Genomic DNA, 17,544 nt, shown 5'->3' with positions numbered 1-17,544 from the left:
TATCATCTACTTTCTCATCGTTCTCCTCATTAGTTATACTCAATTTACGTATTAGGATCATCTTTAGTTGTTTAGAAAACAAATTTCTAGTAAAAACTCATCTTTAAATCTCCCTATATTTTTTTAAATTAATTTATTATTATCTTAGATTTCATTCCTACGTGGCACTAGAATTTAAATCTTATACTTGCTCCTAGACCTGGGCATGCGAGCTTGAGGAAATGGCAGGCCGTGTCGGGCTTGAAATTTTCAAATTTTGTCCACGGCCCGGCCCATGGGCTTGCGGGCCGAGCTCGTGCCTCCTGCGGGCCTAGCTCCCTGGCCCGTGTTTTATGTTTTTTTTTTATTTTTGACAGTTTTAGCCTAAAAAACAAAGGGTTAATTGGCTAGAACAGCACAACCTTGGGCTCAAGTGCAAGGAACAGCACAACCTTAAGCGGGTGCAAAGCATAGCACCAACTTAAACACGTGGTGCAGAAAATAGCATAAATCATAAATGGCACCGGAGCACGGAGATTCCACCGGAGCTAGGGAATCTCCATTATTTTAAGGGTTAATTGGCAAGGAACAACACAACATTTGGCTCAAGTGCAAGGAACAACACAACCCTTATTTTAATAAACACCATTTGCTTAACCTCCACTACACTAAATCTACCTTAAACCACACTACATCACCGCCACCCTCTTCCCTAGCCCACAACACTACAACACCACCACCTCCCTCAACACCATCATCTTCCTTCACCACACCAAATACCACCTCTACTCCAACAATGTCATCCTCTGCCCCAAACACTGCAGCACCACCACACCAAACACCATCTCCACCACAACCTCGCATGACTCCCAGTCCACAAGAGCAGGCGCTCCGTACTAATTCACCACAAAACAGAAGAGTTCCAGAAAGTTTGAGCGACCATGGCGCGACCTCGAAGCAGGTGCTCATCAAACCAACTCTTTTACAAACAGCACGTGGAGTGGTCTTTGGTGAATCAATAGTGAATATTGAGCTAGGAGAAACTGAGATCAGCCTCCACAATTATTACACGTCAATTATTAATGATGATAGATGTAAATCCAGCGACTTGATTTCAATATTTGCGCTGATGCAATTTGTTGATGATGTGAAGATCTGTGTTGCATCGAACAGGGAAGAAAATCGCAAAATGAGGAAGTAGCACAGCAGCAAAGAAGAGTAAAGAGGAAATCAATTTTTTTTTTGAGATTGAAGTTGAAAGTTGGCTAGAACAGCACAACCTTTGGATCAAGTGCAAGGAACAACATAACCTTGAACGGAGATTCCCTAGCTCCGGTGGAATCTCCATGCTCCGGTGCCATTTATGCTATTTTCTGCACAACGTATTTAAGTTGGTGTTATGCTTTGCACCCGCTTAAGGTTGTGCTGTTCCTTGCACTTGAGCCCAAGGTTGTGCTGTTCTAGCCAATTAACCCAAAAACAAATGAAAGGAGTGTTCGGCTCGCGGGCCAGCCCACGCGGGCTCGTGCCGGTCCGGGCCTGAAATAAAATTTCTTAACCGTGACAGGCCCGCGACCCACGTAGCAGACAACGGGTCGGCCAGGCTGACCCCCATGCTGGTCCGGCCCATGCACACCTCTACTTGCTCCATAACAAAATAGACGTTACGCTTTCTAAATATGGTTGTAACAAAATATATGTTACACTTTCTTTTTAGGTAACAATCTCTGTCTATATCTATCTTATCACATGAAACTCCTTTTTTCTTTCTCTCTATCTCTCTCCTCTTCAAAATATTGTCTAAAAAATCTTTTGAAAAGTGTAACATATATTTTGTTAAGAGGAAAGTATAAATTACTTACCTTTGATCCCATTGGTCAAAATAAGTATTTTGCATATGTGGCGCTTTCAACGCTCCCGATAAAAGTCTCCTTTATACTTTTTACATTGACATAAAATTCCCATGTCAAAATTACATTCTTACATTACCAAATTTATGACTAGCAAGCTTAAACTTGACATAGTGAAAAGGACCATACGTTTCAATCTCTACGTTAGGAGTTCAATTCCCACTTTTAAAGAAGGTGATCTCCTTATCCTTAACCTTCTTCTCTATTCTCAAAATGTATAACTTACAAACCCATATTGAATTAACCTCCCAAAGATTCTAACTCGATAGGGCTCTACGACTTTGTTTTTCAAAACTTCTTTTCAGATCAATTCAATTCAATTCAATTAAGTTGAGTTCAGTTCAACTCAATTAATTTCACTTTAGTTAATTTCAGTTTAGACCTATATCATTAAAAAAAAGAAAAGAAAAATGAAGAGGCCTGTTTTTTTTTTATGAGGAAATTAAGTCAGTCCAAGGACTAACCCCTACAAGGCTACTAGCATGTAGAAAACACCAATTGGTAACGCATGCATAGCAATGATAGCATGTTAAGGAAATACCCCAACATATTGTTGGGGATAAGGATCAAACTCCTGACCTTAGGGGCCAAGGGGGGGCACCTATCCACTTGAGCTAACTCCTATCCTTAAATGAAGAGGCCTATAAACCATAGAATTCCACATTGTATAATTGTACTAAACCATAGAATACCACATTGTATAATTGTACGATCCACCCAAAAAAGTTTCCAACATTTATCTCACGCGTCATATTAATCGACTTTTGAGTCTTGAATCTAAAGTTTAAACCAATAAAATAAGGAAAAAGCTAAATGGGGCTGCATATAAGAAACTCAAAATGGAAAAAAACAAGCATTAATTGATCATTTATTACATAGATTAATGCAAACTTTTGTCATAAATTTACAACTAAATTTCATTAAACAATGTATTTATGTCTTATATGCAATCCTAAGGATTGCATGTAGCATAACCCATAAAATAAAGCACACATGGATTTTTACTTTCAAGATAAAAGAATAGATTTTTGACAATCCGAGGATAATATTGCACCATCTCATCTAATCATCTTCACTACAGTCGTCACCGTTCTACATCTACTTTATTAAATAGGAAGTCCACCGCATTGCCCACCCACTTCGCTCCTTTATATCTTCAATTTTTCTACTATATCTACCCACTCATCTAATTTCGCTGAAATCGTAAAGTTCCGGATCACAAAATTCCAGTAAATTAGGGTTTCAATTCATAAACTCTTTTGGTTGAATTGAAGAAAAAAAACAATGGAGGATTTAGAAGGAGGTGTTGATTTCTTAGCTGATGAGAGGAAAAAAGCGCAATTTGATTTAGAATCAATGAAGATCCTTTGGGCTGGTGGACAACATCGATTTCAAGTTGCCGATCGTATGGCTCGTCTTGTTGCTAGTGATCCTGTTCGTCTCTTTTACCGTTTTCTCACTTTGCAAATGCTCTAATTTTGATCCTTTTAATGTTTTATAACTTGGTGTTAGCATGTTAATTATATAATAATATGAATGGCCTTTTCCATGTCTACATCAAAATCTACTTTGTTCACTGTGAATTATTTTAATATTTTTAGTCAATTTTACCTTTTCAATTCTGGTAATTTGTTGCCTGTGATTGTGAATTTGCCCAATTTTTTATTCAATTTTTACCTTTTCGAATCTGGTAATTTGTTGCTTTTGATTGCGGATTCGGTCAATTTTAAGTTGTTTTAGCTGCCCAATATGGAGAATTTGTGATTACTACCTTTTAAATGAATTACTCTGTGAATTAGAGCCTTTTTCGAAAAATGGTTGTAAAATGGAAGTGTTTGATCAGTTTTGACTTGTAAAATGCAGGAAATTTTGTATCAGTGTTGGAATAGTTTTGATCAAGATCATCACTTTTTGCATTTTATGATGCTTATGTAATGCACTATGTATACTGATCTAATATTGAGTATATTATTAGAATAAACTTAGAAAAGATATATTAGTTACCAGTATATGCAACAATCACGTGAACATTGCAGCTAAATTTTAGTGAAGATTTTGTATTTTCAATCATTGTTTATGGCAAAGGTCATGGTTGTCACTTATATATGAATGATGTTGGGCTCTCTCTTATTTGGTCTTTCAGGCATTCAAGAAGGATGACAGGGTTAGGCTAGAGAGGAAGGAGTTATTTAAGAACACCCTAAGAAAAGCATGTCATGCATGGAAGAGAATTACTGAACTTCGTCTGACTGGTATTTTTATATATAGTTGCTAGCTGGAATATTATACTTTCTTATTCTTTTCTTCCCTCAGCCTCTTGTTGTAATTCAGTAATTTGATTGTACAATTGATGAATGTAGCTTTTTGTTACTATTGCAGAAGAAGAAGCTAGTCAATTGAGGTTCTTCGTTGATGAACCGGCTTTTACAGATCTTCATTGGGTAATTTCTGTGCCTTTGTGGTGATAAGTTTCTTCGCAGTTCTTGTATGGTTATATATTATCTATTTAATTTCTTTCTTCTTTTTTAAACCATTTTAGGTTGTTTATCTGTGATATTTTGTGTGGACAATAATCTTGTTTGTGATTTATGCGTAGGGAATGTTTATTCCTGCTATCAAAGGACAAGGCACTGAGGAGCAGCAGCACAAATGGCTCCCATTGGCTTATAGGATGCAGATTATCGGATGTTATGCTCAAACAGAACTTGGTCATGGCTCTAATGTTCAAGGGCTTGAAACCACGGCCACGTTTGATTCTGAGACAGATGAATTTGTCATAAATAGTCCGACATTGACATCCAGCAAAGTTAGTGGAAAATTAGCATAGTGTTTGAAGACGTCCACTTGAATAATTGAATTCATCTCAGAGTTTCGTGAATCCAATTTTTAGGCTGTTCAATTTATGTGTTTTGGTGTTTTGATAACATTGCAGTGGTGGCCTGGTGGGTTGGGAAAAGTTTCGACACATGGAATTGTTTATGCACGCTTAATAATAGATGGGAAGGAACACGGGGTTCATGGTAATTATCAAAATGCTTAAGTGGGAGTAATTCTCTCTTTCAATGCACTTCATGGTCACTCTATACTCTATAGTGTTTCTTTGTATGATCAATTTTTCTAATTACTGTTTTTCCTTTTTAAATTCAGTTGTAAAGTTGTCCATATATGTTGTTACTTGTTATGTCACTCATATTAACTTTATTCGAGCACTTTGTGCTTGAAGGTTTCATTGTCCAGCTGCGAAGTTTGGATGATCACCTACCTTTACCTGGAATCACTGTTGGTGATATTGGGATGAAATTCGGAAATGGTGCTTATAATACTATGGACAACGGAGTTATGCGATTTGACCATGTGCGCATTCCTAGGGATCAAATGCTTATGCGGTTGGTTATTTTGACCTTTCAGAATGTATCCCATATAATATGCTCTTCCTATTGTGTCCTACTAGTCTTACTCAGCTAAACTTTCTAATTTACCTTCTGATTGATATGATTACTGAATCTTCTTTTCTTTGAGTCTTCATGAATCATGATGATACTTGTTTGAGGTAACAATAGAATCGAGTTCGTTAAAATGTACATATGGTCTTGGCTTTTAAACATTGTGTCTTAGGTAAAAAAAACATATGTTGGTGCACTGATTATTATAGACTATAGTATAATATAATATTATAATTGCACATTTGATCTAGTTTCAAACATTGTGTATTACGTAAAAGAACATTTTAGGGTTGGATCCTCGTATCAAAAATCGAAAGTGTTTCTTTTAAACGTAATGTTCATGTTGTTGAACGAGATGTTCATTTACGTGTTAGTCTTAAATCCGCGTGCACATGTTATGTTATTATTTTTCTAGCGTTTTGATCCATGGGCAGGATTCTCATGCTGTTCTCGTGTGCACCATCTACCAATTGCTATAATAGCCTAGAAATTTGCTGCTGGCGTGTATACTGGTGTAGCTATACTAATTCTGCTTTGCTTGGCCCCAGTGTGTTACAGGTGACAAGGGAAGGAAAAGTTCTGCAGTCTGATATACCTCGGCAGCTAATCTATGGCACTATGGTCTATGTTCGGCAGACAATTGTGTATGATGCTTCACGTGCTCTATCAAAAGCAGTTTGTATTGCCACAAGGTACAGTGCCGTTCGTCGGCAGTTTGGCCCCAAAAATGGACCTGAGACTCAGGTATTGAGATTCTACACAATCAAACATCTGCTCCTTTTGTCTGCACGAGACGTTAGTGCCACGACATAGTTAGAAAACAATTTTATAGGGAACTTGGTTCCTTTTCCTGTAGTAGTCCCTTTACCATTTCTTTTATTCAGTGAACCACCATAGAAGAATTCTTTTGATTTGGATTTGTGTTTCACCATTGCTATTCGTTTCAGCTTAGTTAGGTGTTTCGGCTTATAAATATAGCATTTCTTGTTTTGCAAGTCAAGTTTAAATTGGCGTATTAAAAATGTTCACAAATTTCTTTGAGTGGCCTTCTTTGAAGTGTGCTAGTTGATGATATAAAGATGTTCTCATCTTTAACTAGTTTGCTTTTTACATAACTATCATGTGCACACTTTGTTCCTTGTAGGTGATTGATTACAAAACCCAGCAGAGTAGGCTCTTTCCTTTGATCGCTTCAGCTTATGCTTTTAGAGTTGTTGGGGACTGGTTGAAGTGGCTCTACACCGATGTAACTGAGAGATTGCAAGCCAATGATTTCTCTACACTGCCTGAGGCCCATGCTTGCACTGCAGGATTGAAGTCCTTGACAACATCTGTTACTGCTGTATGTGATAATCAGTTAAAATGTAACCTTATTGAGTGTTAATATTGCCATGGTTCATCTCGTTTAGCCACTTAAATTGGTTGGGTCCTTTACTTCCTTCATTGCTGCATCCTGGATTGTTTTTAATTGTACTTTCCTCCTTTAGCTGTATAAGTATTGTTGCATTAAATGAACTTCTACCGTTGGTATGTTTTCTCTTTATATCTGTCATGTCTTAAGCAGAAGAGTTTATACACATGTACGTGTATGTGGGACCTTGTGGGTTCAGTAGTCGAGGTCATACTTACTCGTCTCAGTGCACTTTGCAGATGCTTTGATAGCTTTGATATGTCTAAATCACAAAGCTTGCTTTTTTTGAGATATAGAGTATGTGGTTTCCAAGAGTGTATGTTCGAAACAGTTTATTTAATCACTTGATGCTTGCAGTGAATACTGGACTACCATGATGGGAAATCAATTACTATGTTTTTGTCTTTGTTGCGTGTGGGAATTATATTTGGGAAACCAGCAGAAAATACCCATCTGATATAATGTTATCGGCAAAGTCTAATTGAATATAGTTCTAATAATTTTCTTCACGTGCAATGTTTTTGATGCAGGATGCTATAGAAGAATGCAGAAAACTATGTGGAGGGCATGGTTATCTCTGTAGCAGTGGGCTCCCTGAGTTATTTGCTGTCTATGTCCCTGCTTGTACTTATGAAGGTGACAATGTTGTTTTGCTGTTGCAGGTACTGTTGTCTCCTTCTCTTTCTTAGAAAAACAATTGCAAACACAAGCTTTTTACTCCCTTATGTGATCCCTTTTTTTGGTTGAGGGCGGGTGGGGGGTCGATAAATGAGTTCCCTAGGCTACATAGTAGATAACTATCTAGCGCAAGCTTTCTTACGTCCCTTTGTCACCTTACAAATCATCTACTAATTATTTTTTTCACACTTGTCAAGGTTGAAATATTGTTTATGACTTTTGTCTTTTGCCTCTTGTCAAATAATTTGAGAGAGTATAATGGAGAGGCATTATGTAAATAGTGATAGAGGAATTGATGGCTATAATATTCCAACTTTTACTCAAACTTGGTCCCTGACAACATTTATAAAAAGTTTGATTCAAATATGAGGGAAGTATATATAATCTTTTGGTGTTCTAAATGTATGTTTAAGAGTGGTGTTACAAAGTATATGGGCACCTATAACAGGAAAGAGGAGCTGTATTGTGGGACTTATATAGTAGTTTTCAGCTAATTAGGAATCATTATGTTGTGGTTTTTGCTTTGTTGACTGGCTGCTATTGCAGTGTATCCCAGGGAATTAGATACCTCTTCCCGCGGTGAAGGTGGATTAGGATAATGTTGACATTTATGCTGCTGTTGAGATATGGCTGTTGCAGTAGTTATGTTTTACTGTTCATTGATAATTTTGATTTTACCAAATTGAAAAACAATTCAAAACGCCGTCAATAAGAAGGAAGTTCAGTTGTCAATTGTTGGACCACAGGCCTTTCATGTATCGTCTTATTCAATTAGTGAAGGGGTTTATACCCCCCCTGTCATTCTGGACCAATGTAAATGAGTGAAGAATATCATGCTGGTTATGATGTATGCATGTACAGTCAGAGATCCTAACATGCTTGTGGCTGAGTGATCAAATGTCAATCACCATTCAATAATGTCAATTTGACATCCTGTCTTTCTTCCTCCTTTTAGGTTGCTCGATTTCTCATGAAGACTGTATCTCAATTGGGATCTGGGAAACAGCCTGTTGGAACAATTGCATATATGGGCAGGGCAGAAAATCTTTTGCAAACTCGGTGTAGTGTTCAGAAAGGTTTGACATCTTCTGATGCTCAGACAAAAATATATGGTGCCTCACAATAATGTCTTGGGAAAATTTGACCATCGAAGCAAACTTAATAAGCTTATGTCATATAGCTGATTGATGCTGTGTATTAGTGTTTCTGTCTTTCTGATATTATTGATACCATGTATTAGTGTCTCTGTCTTTCTGATATTATTGATACCATGTTTATCTATATGCTTATATGCAGCTGAAGATTGGTTGAACCCTGCCATTGTACTAGAGGCTTTTGAAGCCCGATCAGTTAGAATGTCTGTTGCTTGTGCTAAAAGTTTAAGCCAATTTTCAAACCCAGAAGAAGGTAAGCTCTCAATAACCTGGTAGCGTAGCTGTTTTTTCTTTTGTTTATTTATCAAATTGACCTTTATCAAGGGAGATGTATGGAAATATGAGATCTTGGATTAGTGGGAGATAGTAATGCCAATTGTGTGAACTGATTGCTGCTGATCATAGTTTTGTTATTGTCCACAGACCACAATCTTTAACTCGTGGGTTTATTTGAGGGACACTGACCTTTTAGCCTCTATTTTTGCTGATGATACATTATTTTTAATTTTTGCTATCTGCTTCCTTCAGGCTTTCTAGAACTCTCAGCCGATCTTGCAGGGGCAGCTGTGGCTCACATTCAGCTTATAGTGGTTTCAAAGTAAGGAACTACCTTTATCCCTTTGTTGTTTACAAAATTTTTTAATTTATTATTGTGGTCGTGCACTTGTATCCGCAGATGTGAGATACCAGAAACCGTCCTTATCGCACATTAGTATTCCGGGATAGTATTGATCTTTTACATAGATAACCAGATAAAATTGATGTGTCTGCCTCACTCCCCTCTTGTCTCAATATCTCTGGCACATGATGTATAGCTAAGCTGTAGACTTGAAACATAAATTTCTAGTTCATTTGAAGATTTGAAATAAGTAGGGTGATCTAGTTAGCTGGAAAACTATGAATTATGTACTGTTTATCATTTTTCATGCCTTATTTTTCAAGATGCTTTTTCTTTGAAGTCCTATCTTGATCCTCTTATTTTCTTGCTACATTTGTAAGGTTTATTGAGAGATTGCAACAAGACATATCCGGGGACGGAGTGAAAGAACAATTAGAAACACTCTGTAGTGTCTATGCACTTTCAATCTTAGGGAAGCATCTGGGTGATTTCCTGTCAACTAGCTGCATCACGCCTAAGCAAGCTTCGCTTGCAAATGATCTTCTTAGATCACTATTCTCCAAGGTATTTGCCACAATATACTTTGTTTCGTGTCCATTAAAGTCTGATTAATCTACTCACATGACATCCATGGTTGCCTGGCTTTGTAGATGCGTCCGAATGCAATCGCTCTTGTAGATGCATTCAACTACACAGATCATTTCCTTGGTTCAGTCTTGGGTCGTTATGATGGGAATGTGTATCCAAAGCTGTATGAGGAAGCATGGAAAGATCCTTTGAATGATTCGGTTATTCCTGATGGTTTCCATGATTATATTCGACCTATGCTGAAGCGCCAGGTCCGGACTTCCCGGCTCTAAATTGGATCTTGCATTGTGGTTTGTAAAAATTGAATTTCAAGAATTAGGGTAATAAGGTTTTTAATAAGTAAATGCAAAACTGTGAGGAGTAAGTTTTTTTTTTTTTTTGAGGGGTGAGGAGTAAGTTAATTGTGTTTCTAAGTCTCAGCAGTCAGCACATCGATGTAGTGTTACTTATTCTGTTTTTTTTTTTTTTTTTTTTTTTTTTTTTTTTTTATATATATATATATATATATAATTAGTGTCACTTATTCAGTTGTGATAAGTAAGTTTATATTCTCTTAAATTGTACTGTAATTGATAAATAGTTCCTCCGTTTTTTTTGTTCTTGCAACGTTTTTCATATTTGGCAATTCTCTATTACTTGTAATATTTTTATTTTGGATAATATATTCTCTGTTTCTTTCCCTTGACACGTAAGGGTTTTTTTTTTTTATCACTCTCTATCTCTCTCCTGGCATAGAAGGGTTTTTTTTTCCTCTGTCTCTCTTCTCCTTATTCCTATGCAAAAGGAAATGTGCGAGTAACTAAAAAGTTAAGAAAGTGTAAAAGATTTTATTGGCCAGGTGCATTATTTATGCTTTTATGTTGTCATTTTTAACTAATGGATTGATAATTTGATATCAATCTCTTTTAATTGGTACATAACGACATTAAAAACGGTGCTATTTGAGTGCCGTTTGGGTACCAATTGTATAAATTTTAGTTCACTTTTGTGTTATTGGTATCAGTTGTAACCTTGACAATGTCAACTTTTAATTGACCATTTGACCTTGACATTCAATACATTGGTGAACCCATAAATTATATTTATAACTGATATCCAATGTCAATTATCAAAAGTTTAGTCTCAAAGGTAACTTATTCCACAGGTATTTGTCGTACAACAGCATGTCAATCTCAACGGAATAATTTTTTCGGTTTTTTCACCAAATATCCCTGACAAATTAAAAAATTCACAATATATTCTCAATGTTCCAAATATTCACCATATACCCCTGAATATTCGAGAACGTTCACCAAATACCATTTTTGTAACTATCGTTAACTCACCGTTTGCATTAATTACGATTTTGCCACAATTAAACCCTAAACCTTAAAATCTAACCCTAATCTGTAACCCTAACCTTTAATTCCTAACCCAAACCCACCTCAACCCCTCCACCCCAGCCCCCACCCCTCCTTCACCCCTCCCCTCTAACCCAGCACAGCCCCCACCCCTCCCCCTGCCAGTAGGGGTGTGCAAAAAATATCCGATCCGAAAATCCGCCGATCCGATCCGAAATTTCAGATATCCGATCCGATTTTAAGATTTCGGATATTTCGGATCGGGTATCCGGAAAATATTTCGGGTTTTCGGATCGGATACGGATCGGGATTTTTCAAAAATTTCAACGGGCCCGATCCGAAAATCCGGTGATCCAATCCGAAAATCCGGTGATCCGATCCAAAAAGTTCGGGTATCCGGAAATTTCGGATCGGATTCGGATCGCAATTTCCCCGATCCAAAATTTTCGGATCGGATCCGATATCCGACATTGAACACCCCTACCTGCCACCGCTGCCCCCACCCAATCCCTCTAACCCAGAGCAACCCCCACCCTCTCCCCTGCCACCACAGCCCCCACCCCATCCCCCTCCCCTCTAACCTAGCGTAGCCCCCACCCCTCCCCTCTGGCACCACAACCCCCACCCCATCCTCCTCCCTTCCCTTTCGATTTTCGCCGTTAAACCTCTTATCTTTCTCATCCTCGTCTTTCGATTTGCGCATCTCTCTTTCTCGTCCTCAACTTGCGATTTGCGCTTCAGATCTTGCGTGAGTTGCGGAAATTCAAGGAGGCGGTATTTCGAAGGGGGGTTTGCGAAGATTTGTCAATTTTCGGTGATTGGGGACTCAAATTCTCGCAAAAACTCGTGCTTCGTGTGTGCTTTTCGGTGGTTGCGGACTCAATTTCCGACAGTGGTTTTCGAATTCGAATGGGGGACTCGAATTCGGCCGCGAAAACTCGAATTCGAAGGCGGGTGTTGCGCCAGTGGAGGGGAGGGGGCAGTTGGAGGGGGACTAGTGGAGGGGAAGGGGTGGGGGGCTAGTGGAGGGTGGGGGAAGGGTGGATTAGGGTTTAGATTTTAGGATTAGATTAGGATTAAGGTTAGAGTTAGATTAGGGTATATTAGGGTTAGGGTTAATAATGGTAAAATGGTAAATAAAGCTAACGGTGAGTTAACGACAGTTAGAAATAGGGTATCTGGTGAACGTTTTCGAATAGTTAGGGTATATGGTGTATATTTGGAACATTGAGGGTATATTGGGTTTTTTTTTAATTTGTCGGGGGTATTTGGTGAAAAAATATGTGCATGCAATTTGCACATCCACTGCCGGTATAGACTTGTCTTTTTTGTTGTTAAAATCAGTATTTATAAACTTTTTCTTTTCTTCTTCTTCTTCAAAAAGAAAATCACTTTTCTGAAAATGGTAACTCTAAGCCCATGTCTCAAATTGTTTGGTTGAGCCGGAATGGAAACCCATTCCGTTTCTTTTGATAACCCATTCCCCTCATTTGTTACTAGTCATTTATTTGGAGTAACAAAAGAGGAATCATAACCCTAATTAAAAAACTCAAAGCCGACATCTTCTGCTTTCATCACTCCACACTCGCGACTCCATCTTTCACGCTTCTCTCGGTATCTCTCGCGTCAATTGTGTAAGTTTCTATCTACAATTTTCAATTTTTTTTGATGTTGAAACATTAGAATCATTAATTTTGATGAAATTTGAGCTAGTTTTTTTTATTTGTTAAATGTTGTTTTACATTTTTATTCTGAATATTATGTTAATTTTCATGTCAAATTACTAAATAATCTTACATAGTAGCAATTTTTAGATTTTACCAGATTTTTTCGTCTTAGATTTTGGTGAAATATGAGCTATTTTCGTGAAATTGTCATTAGCTCTTATTGTGCTGAAACTTCTACATTATTGTGCTGCAAGTGCTATTGCTAGATTAGGAATTTGCGGTAATATTTGTATGTTTTTTATCCTGTATGTTGAGTGTTTTATGAAGTATTTATAAGAAGTTGAAGAATTCAAATTTTGGTTAAGATAGTATTTTCACATAAGGAAGTCTAAGTTGAAGTGTTGAATTGTGGAATCCAAAAAATGAAGTAATATTAACTCAATATAACTCCAATTCCCACTACAGGAAACCCACAATAATAATCCTCTTAACAATTCCTGTGCAAAAATACAAACCAGCCCCAATTGTTGCAGTTTTTTCATCAAGATGTCCAGGAGAACTCACTGAAAATTTTAAGGTGCAGAAGATAATAAAATTCATTAGTTATTATTATTGTTTCACCTATATCCAAGGTCATGTACTACTAGTTTATATTTGTTCTAAAATATAGTGTCGAATATTGTTATAGCCAGACATTAGTTTTTATTGTATCACCTATATCCAAGATTGAGCAAACATGTGTGACTTGATAAAATTTATAGAAAGGTCAAGAAGGCTAAAACAACTTCAATTAGTATTCATTATGGTTATTGTGATTTTGAATATGTATTGGTTTTGATATATGATAAGTGTTACGACAATTAGGTGTATCCAATTGAAGGAAAAAAAAAGAATAGGAAAATATTACGTTTGAAAAATTTGAATGTACTAGTAAGAGAGAGTGGTGTAAAGTGTAAAAACGAAATTCGTGTTAATAGGCATATCTTCAATGTCATATGTGAGATGCTAAAAGATGTCGGAGGCTTAAGTGGAACTAGAAATATGTCACTTCAAGAGATAGTCGCTATGTTTTTGTACACTTTAGCTCACCATAAATAGAATAGATCAACTGGATATTACTTTCTTTGAAGTAGGGAAAGTGTGAGTCAACAATTTAACCTTTGTTTGAGGGTCGTCCTCAAATTGCATGAACACTTTCTTCATAAGCCTGCTCCAATACTCGATGATTGTGAAGATAAAAATTGGAAACAATTCTAGGTATTAGTCCTTCATATATGTCCACTTTCCTAGCTAATTTTTATTTTTTGCATGTTCAAATGAGTTATATGGTTGTCTTATACTTTGTAGAATTGTCTAGGAGCATTAGATGCCACCTATGTTATTAATGTAAGGATATCTTCGCAAGAAAGGGGGAAGTATCGGACAAGAAAAAAATACTATAGCTATCAATGTATTAGGTGTATTCTCTCCCAATATAGAATTTATCTATATTCTTCCGGGTTGGGAAGGATCCATCCATGATGTCCGTGTCCTTTGCAATGGCCTCGCTAGGCCAAATGGCTTTAGTGTACCTCGAGGTAAAAGTTAGTGATTTGTCTATGTGAGTAAGCATATTTTAGGTAGTAAGATAAGCTAGTAATCCTCTTTTTTGACAAACATGAAGGTAACTATTATCTAGTTGATGGGGGATATACAAATTGTGAGGGATTTCTCGCACCTTATAGAGGGTAATGAAACCACCTCAAAGAATGGGGTGATAGACATCCTGAAGTGTGGAGGAATACATAGGTGCCATCTAATGCTCCTAGACAATTCTACAAGATATAAGACAACCACATAACTTCCAAACGTAATATTTCTATGTTCCTTTTTTCTCCTTCAATTGAGTACACCTAATTGTCGTAACACTCATCATATACCATACCCAATACATCTTCAAAATCACAATGACCATAATAAATACTAATTGAAGTTGTTTAGCCTTCTTGATCTACCTATAGATTTTATCAAGTCACACATGTTTGCTCAATCTTGGATATAGGTGAAACAATGAAAACTAATGTCTGACTATAACAATATTTGACACTACATTTTAGAACAAATATAAACTAGTAGTACATGACCTTGGATATAGGTGAAATAATAACAACTAATGAATTTTATTATCTTCTGAACCTTAAAACTTTCAATGAGTTCTCCTGGACATCTTGATGAAAAATTTGCAACAATTGGTGTTGGTTTTTATTTTTGCACGAACTGTTGAGAGGATTGTTTAGTGGGAATTGGAAGTTATATTAACTTAATATTACTTCGTTTTTTGGATTCCACAATTCTACACTTCAACTCAGACTTCCTTATGGAAAATACTATCTTAACCAAAATTTGAATTATTTAACTTCTTATAAGTACTTCAGAAAACACTCAACATTATAGGATAAAAATATACAAATATTATCGCAAATCCCTAGTCAAACAATAGCAATTGCAGCACAATGATGTAGAAATTTCAGCATAATAAGAGCTAAAAATAATTTCATGAAAATAGCTCACATTTCACCAAAATCTAAGACGAAAAAATCTGGTAAAATCTAAAAATTGCTACTATGTAAGATTATTCAGTAATTCGACATGAAAATTAACATAATATTCAGAATAAAAATGTAAAACAAAATTTAACAAATAACTTTAAAAACTAGCACAAATTTCATAAAAATTAACAATTCTAATGTTTCAACATCAATAAAAGATTGTAGATCGAAACTTACACAATTGACGCGAGAGATACCGAGAGAAGCGTGAACGATGGAGTTGCGAGTGTGGAGAGATGAGAGTAGAAGAATGTCGGCTTTGAGTTTTTTAAATTAGGGTTATGATTCCTCTTTTGTTACTCCAAATAAATGATTGATAACAAATGAGGGAAATGGATTAACAAAAGAAACGGATTGGGTTTCTATTCCGGTCCAACCAAACAATTTGAAACGGATTCATTAAATCCATTTCGTTTTTGTGCCTGTTTTTCTCACCAACCAAACATGGGCTAAGTCTCTAACGCAAAGAGTAACGTCCAATATAATTACTTGAAACCTGCCACTTTGAAACACAGAAGAGTAGTTTAAGCACGGGTACACAATGGATTGACAGTAGACCTATTTCAAACAAGAATTATTTGTAATTACTTTTGAACTGTTTTACCTGAAATAGTTACCAGCTTCTTGCATCCACAAGCTGCATTGACTTTCCTTTTCCAAAAGTAACCACTATAAACCAAGATTAAGATTCGTTAAAGTTAATGATTGCATTTTAAAACATAATTTTACACGCTATTTCAGTCCATAAAAAATAATCCAAAGGCGAATATGGCAAAGCTAAATTTGGACAAGCCAAGTATCCAATGTACTACTCCTTTTCACTCGAGCAGATTAAAAAAATCCCTAATGCACAGTATTAGTGTCTTTTGAGTTCTGAAAGTGCGCTAAATAGAGATAACAATTATGAGAGTAAGTCAGTCAACAGGTCAATAATTATTGAAGTACTAATTAGTTTTTGAAGACAGGTGACAGCTTTGTTTAGGTTTATGTAAGGACAAAAGAGTAATAAGGACAAGAGAGTGTGTTCTTGCATGAAAGGATCCACAAACTACATACATATGCTTAAATTTGATTAGACCCAAGTAAAATAATATGTCATTTCCTTTGAAAATGGGGCCATTAATACGAAAGATTGCACTATACAACTTTAGAAAAATGTTGCAGTTGTACTCTAGATATTGTATGAGTTACGTTTGTCATGACATATGAATATATATATGATTACAATAAGTTGTAGTACGTAGTAGAATACACAGGAGTATATATGAATGAAGTCATTCTTGCAATTATAGTTGTTTTTCAATGATTTTCTTGGTATGATGTCCATTCACGAATTTGATATACATATAAAACATTGTAATTCTTATTAAAAAAAAAAAGAGGATACTATATGTTATGCTATTAGTTATGGTTTATGAACACATTGTTATAAATTGACAAGTTACTAAAGTTCTGGTATTATAGTTGTACTTATTAGGTTGCAACGCCAATTTTTGTGGAGTGGGGAATCGTCAAATTCATATCTAGCTCTTACCTCATGGAATATTTTGGAGCTGTCGAAGCATTTGGGTGGTCTTGGGTGTGGAAATCTTCTCCAACAAAATCTCTCTCTTCTCTTTAAGTAGATTTGGAGGTTCCTTCATGAACCTTAGGCCCTTTGGTGCAAGGTGATTGCGGATAAATATGGTTACTCTCCTCACTTTTTGCACATCTTATCAATCCTTTGATCGGTGGACCATGGAGGAATATCTGTGCAACTATTCTCAAAAGCCCGGTTACATATACCTAGTTGAAATCTGGTATTAGAAGGTGTGTAGGCATCAAACCTTATTTTGGCATGATCAGTGGCTAGGCCAGACTCCCTTGAAGATACAATTTCCTCTATTTTCTATTTCATCAGACCCTCATGCTTCTATTCTCTCATTTGGATCCTGGACTGATCGTTCATGGTCTTGGCAACTTAAGTGGTGTCGTTTACTTAGTGGCGAGGCCTAAGTCGTCTCGGCTAACGCGCAAATAAATCAATACTACCCTACACAAACGTAGTATAAGGAAGTAAGGTTCGAATCCACGGAGAAGGTAAGTTTGGCTTGACTAGACGTGTATTATGGTAACAATGGGGGGGGGGGGTTTGAGGAATGAAAATTTAAACAAACAAAACAGAAGC

At 36.5% G+C, this 17,544-nt stretch overlaps 1 protein-coding gene across 1 annotated transcript; it reads left to right on the top strand.

Annotated features, from left to right (window-relative positions):
- The first annotated feature begins 2,957 nt into the window (after positions 1-2,957).
- LOC104892778 (peroxisomal acyl-coenzyme A oxidase 1) lies at positions 2,958-10,467 on the top strand. The gene is made up of 14 exons (XM_010678776.4): positions 2,958-3,323; positions 4,033-4,141; positions 4,269-4,330; positions 4,486-4,695; positions 4,822-4,909; positions 5,113-5,275; positions 5,881-6,076; positions 6,477-6,674; positions 7,274-7,405; positions 8,377-8,497; positions 8,718-8,828; positions 9,104-9,173; positions 9,575-9,758; positions 9,845-10,467. Exons 1-14 carry the CDS (start codon positions 3,174-3,176, stop codon positions 10,052-10,054), a joined length of 2,004 nt encoding a protein of 667 aa, XP_010677078.2. The 5' UTR covers positions 2,958-3,173; the 3' UTR covers positions 10,055-10,467.
- Positions 10,468-17,544: the final 7,077 nt, after the last annotated feature.

The sequence above is a fragment of the Beta vulgaris genome, chromosome 5 (assembly GCF_026745355.1).
Source record: "Beta vulgaris subsp. vulgaris cultivar EL10 chromosome 5, EL10.2, whole genome shotgun sequence".
Taxonomy (NCBI): domain Eukaryota; kingdom Viridiplantae; phylum Streptophyta; class Magnoliopsida; order Caryophyllales; family Amaranthaceae; genus Beta; species Beta vulgaris.
Note: the sequence above shows the minus strand (reverse complement) of the source record. Positions and strands in the feature narration are given on the sequence as shown.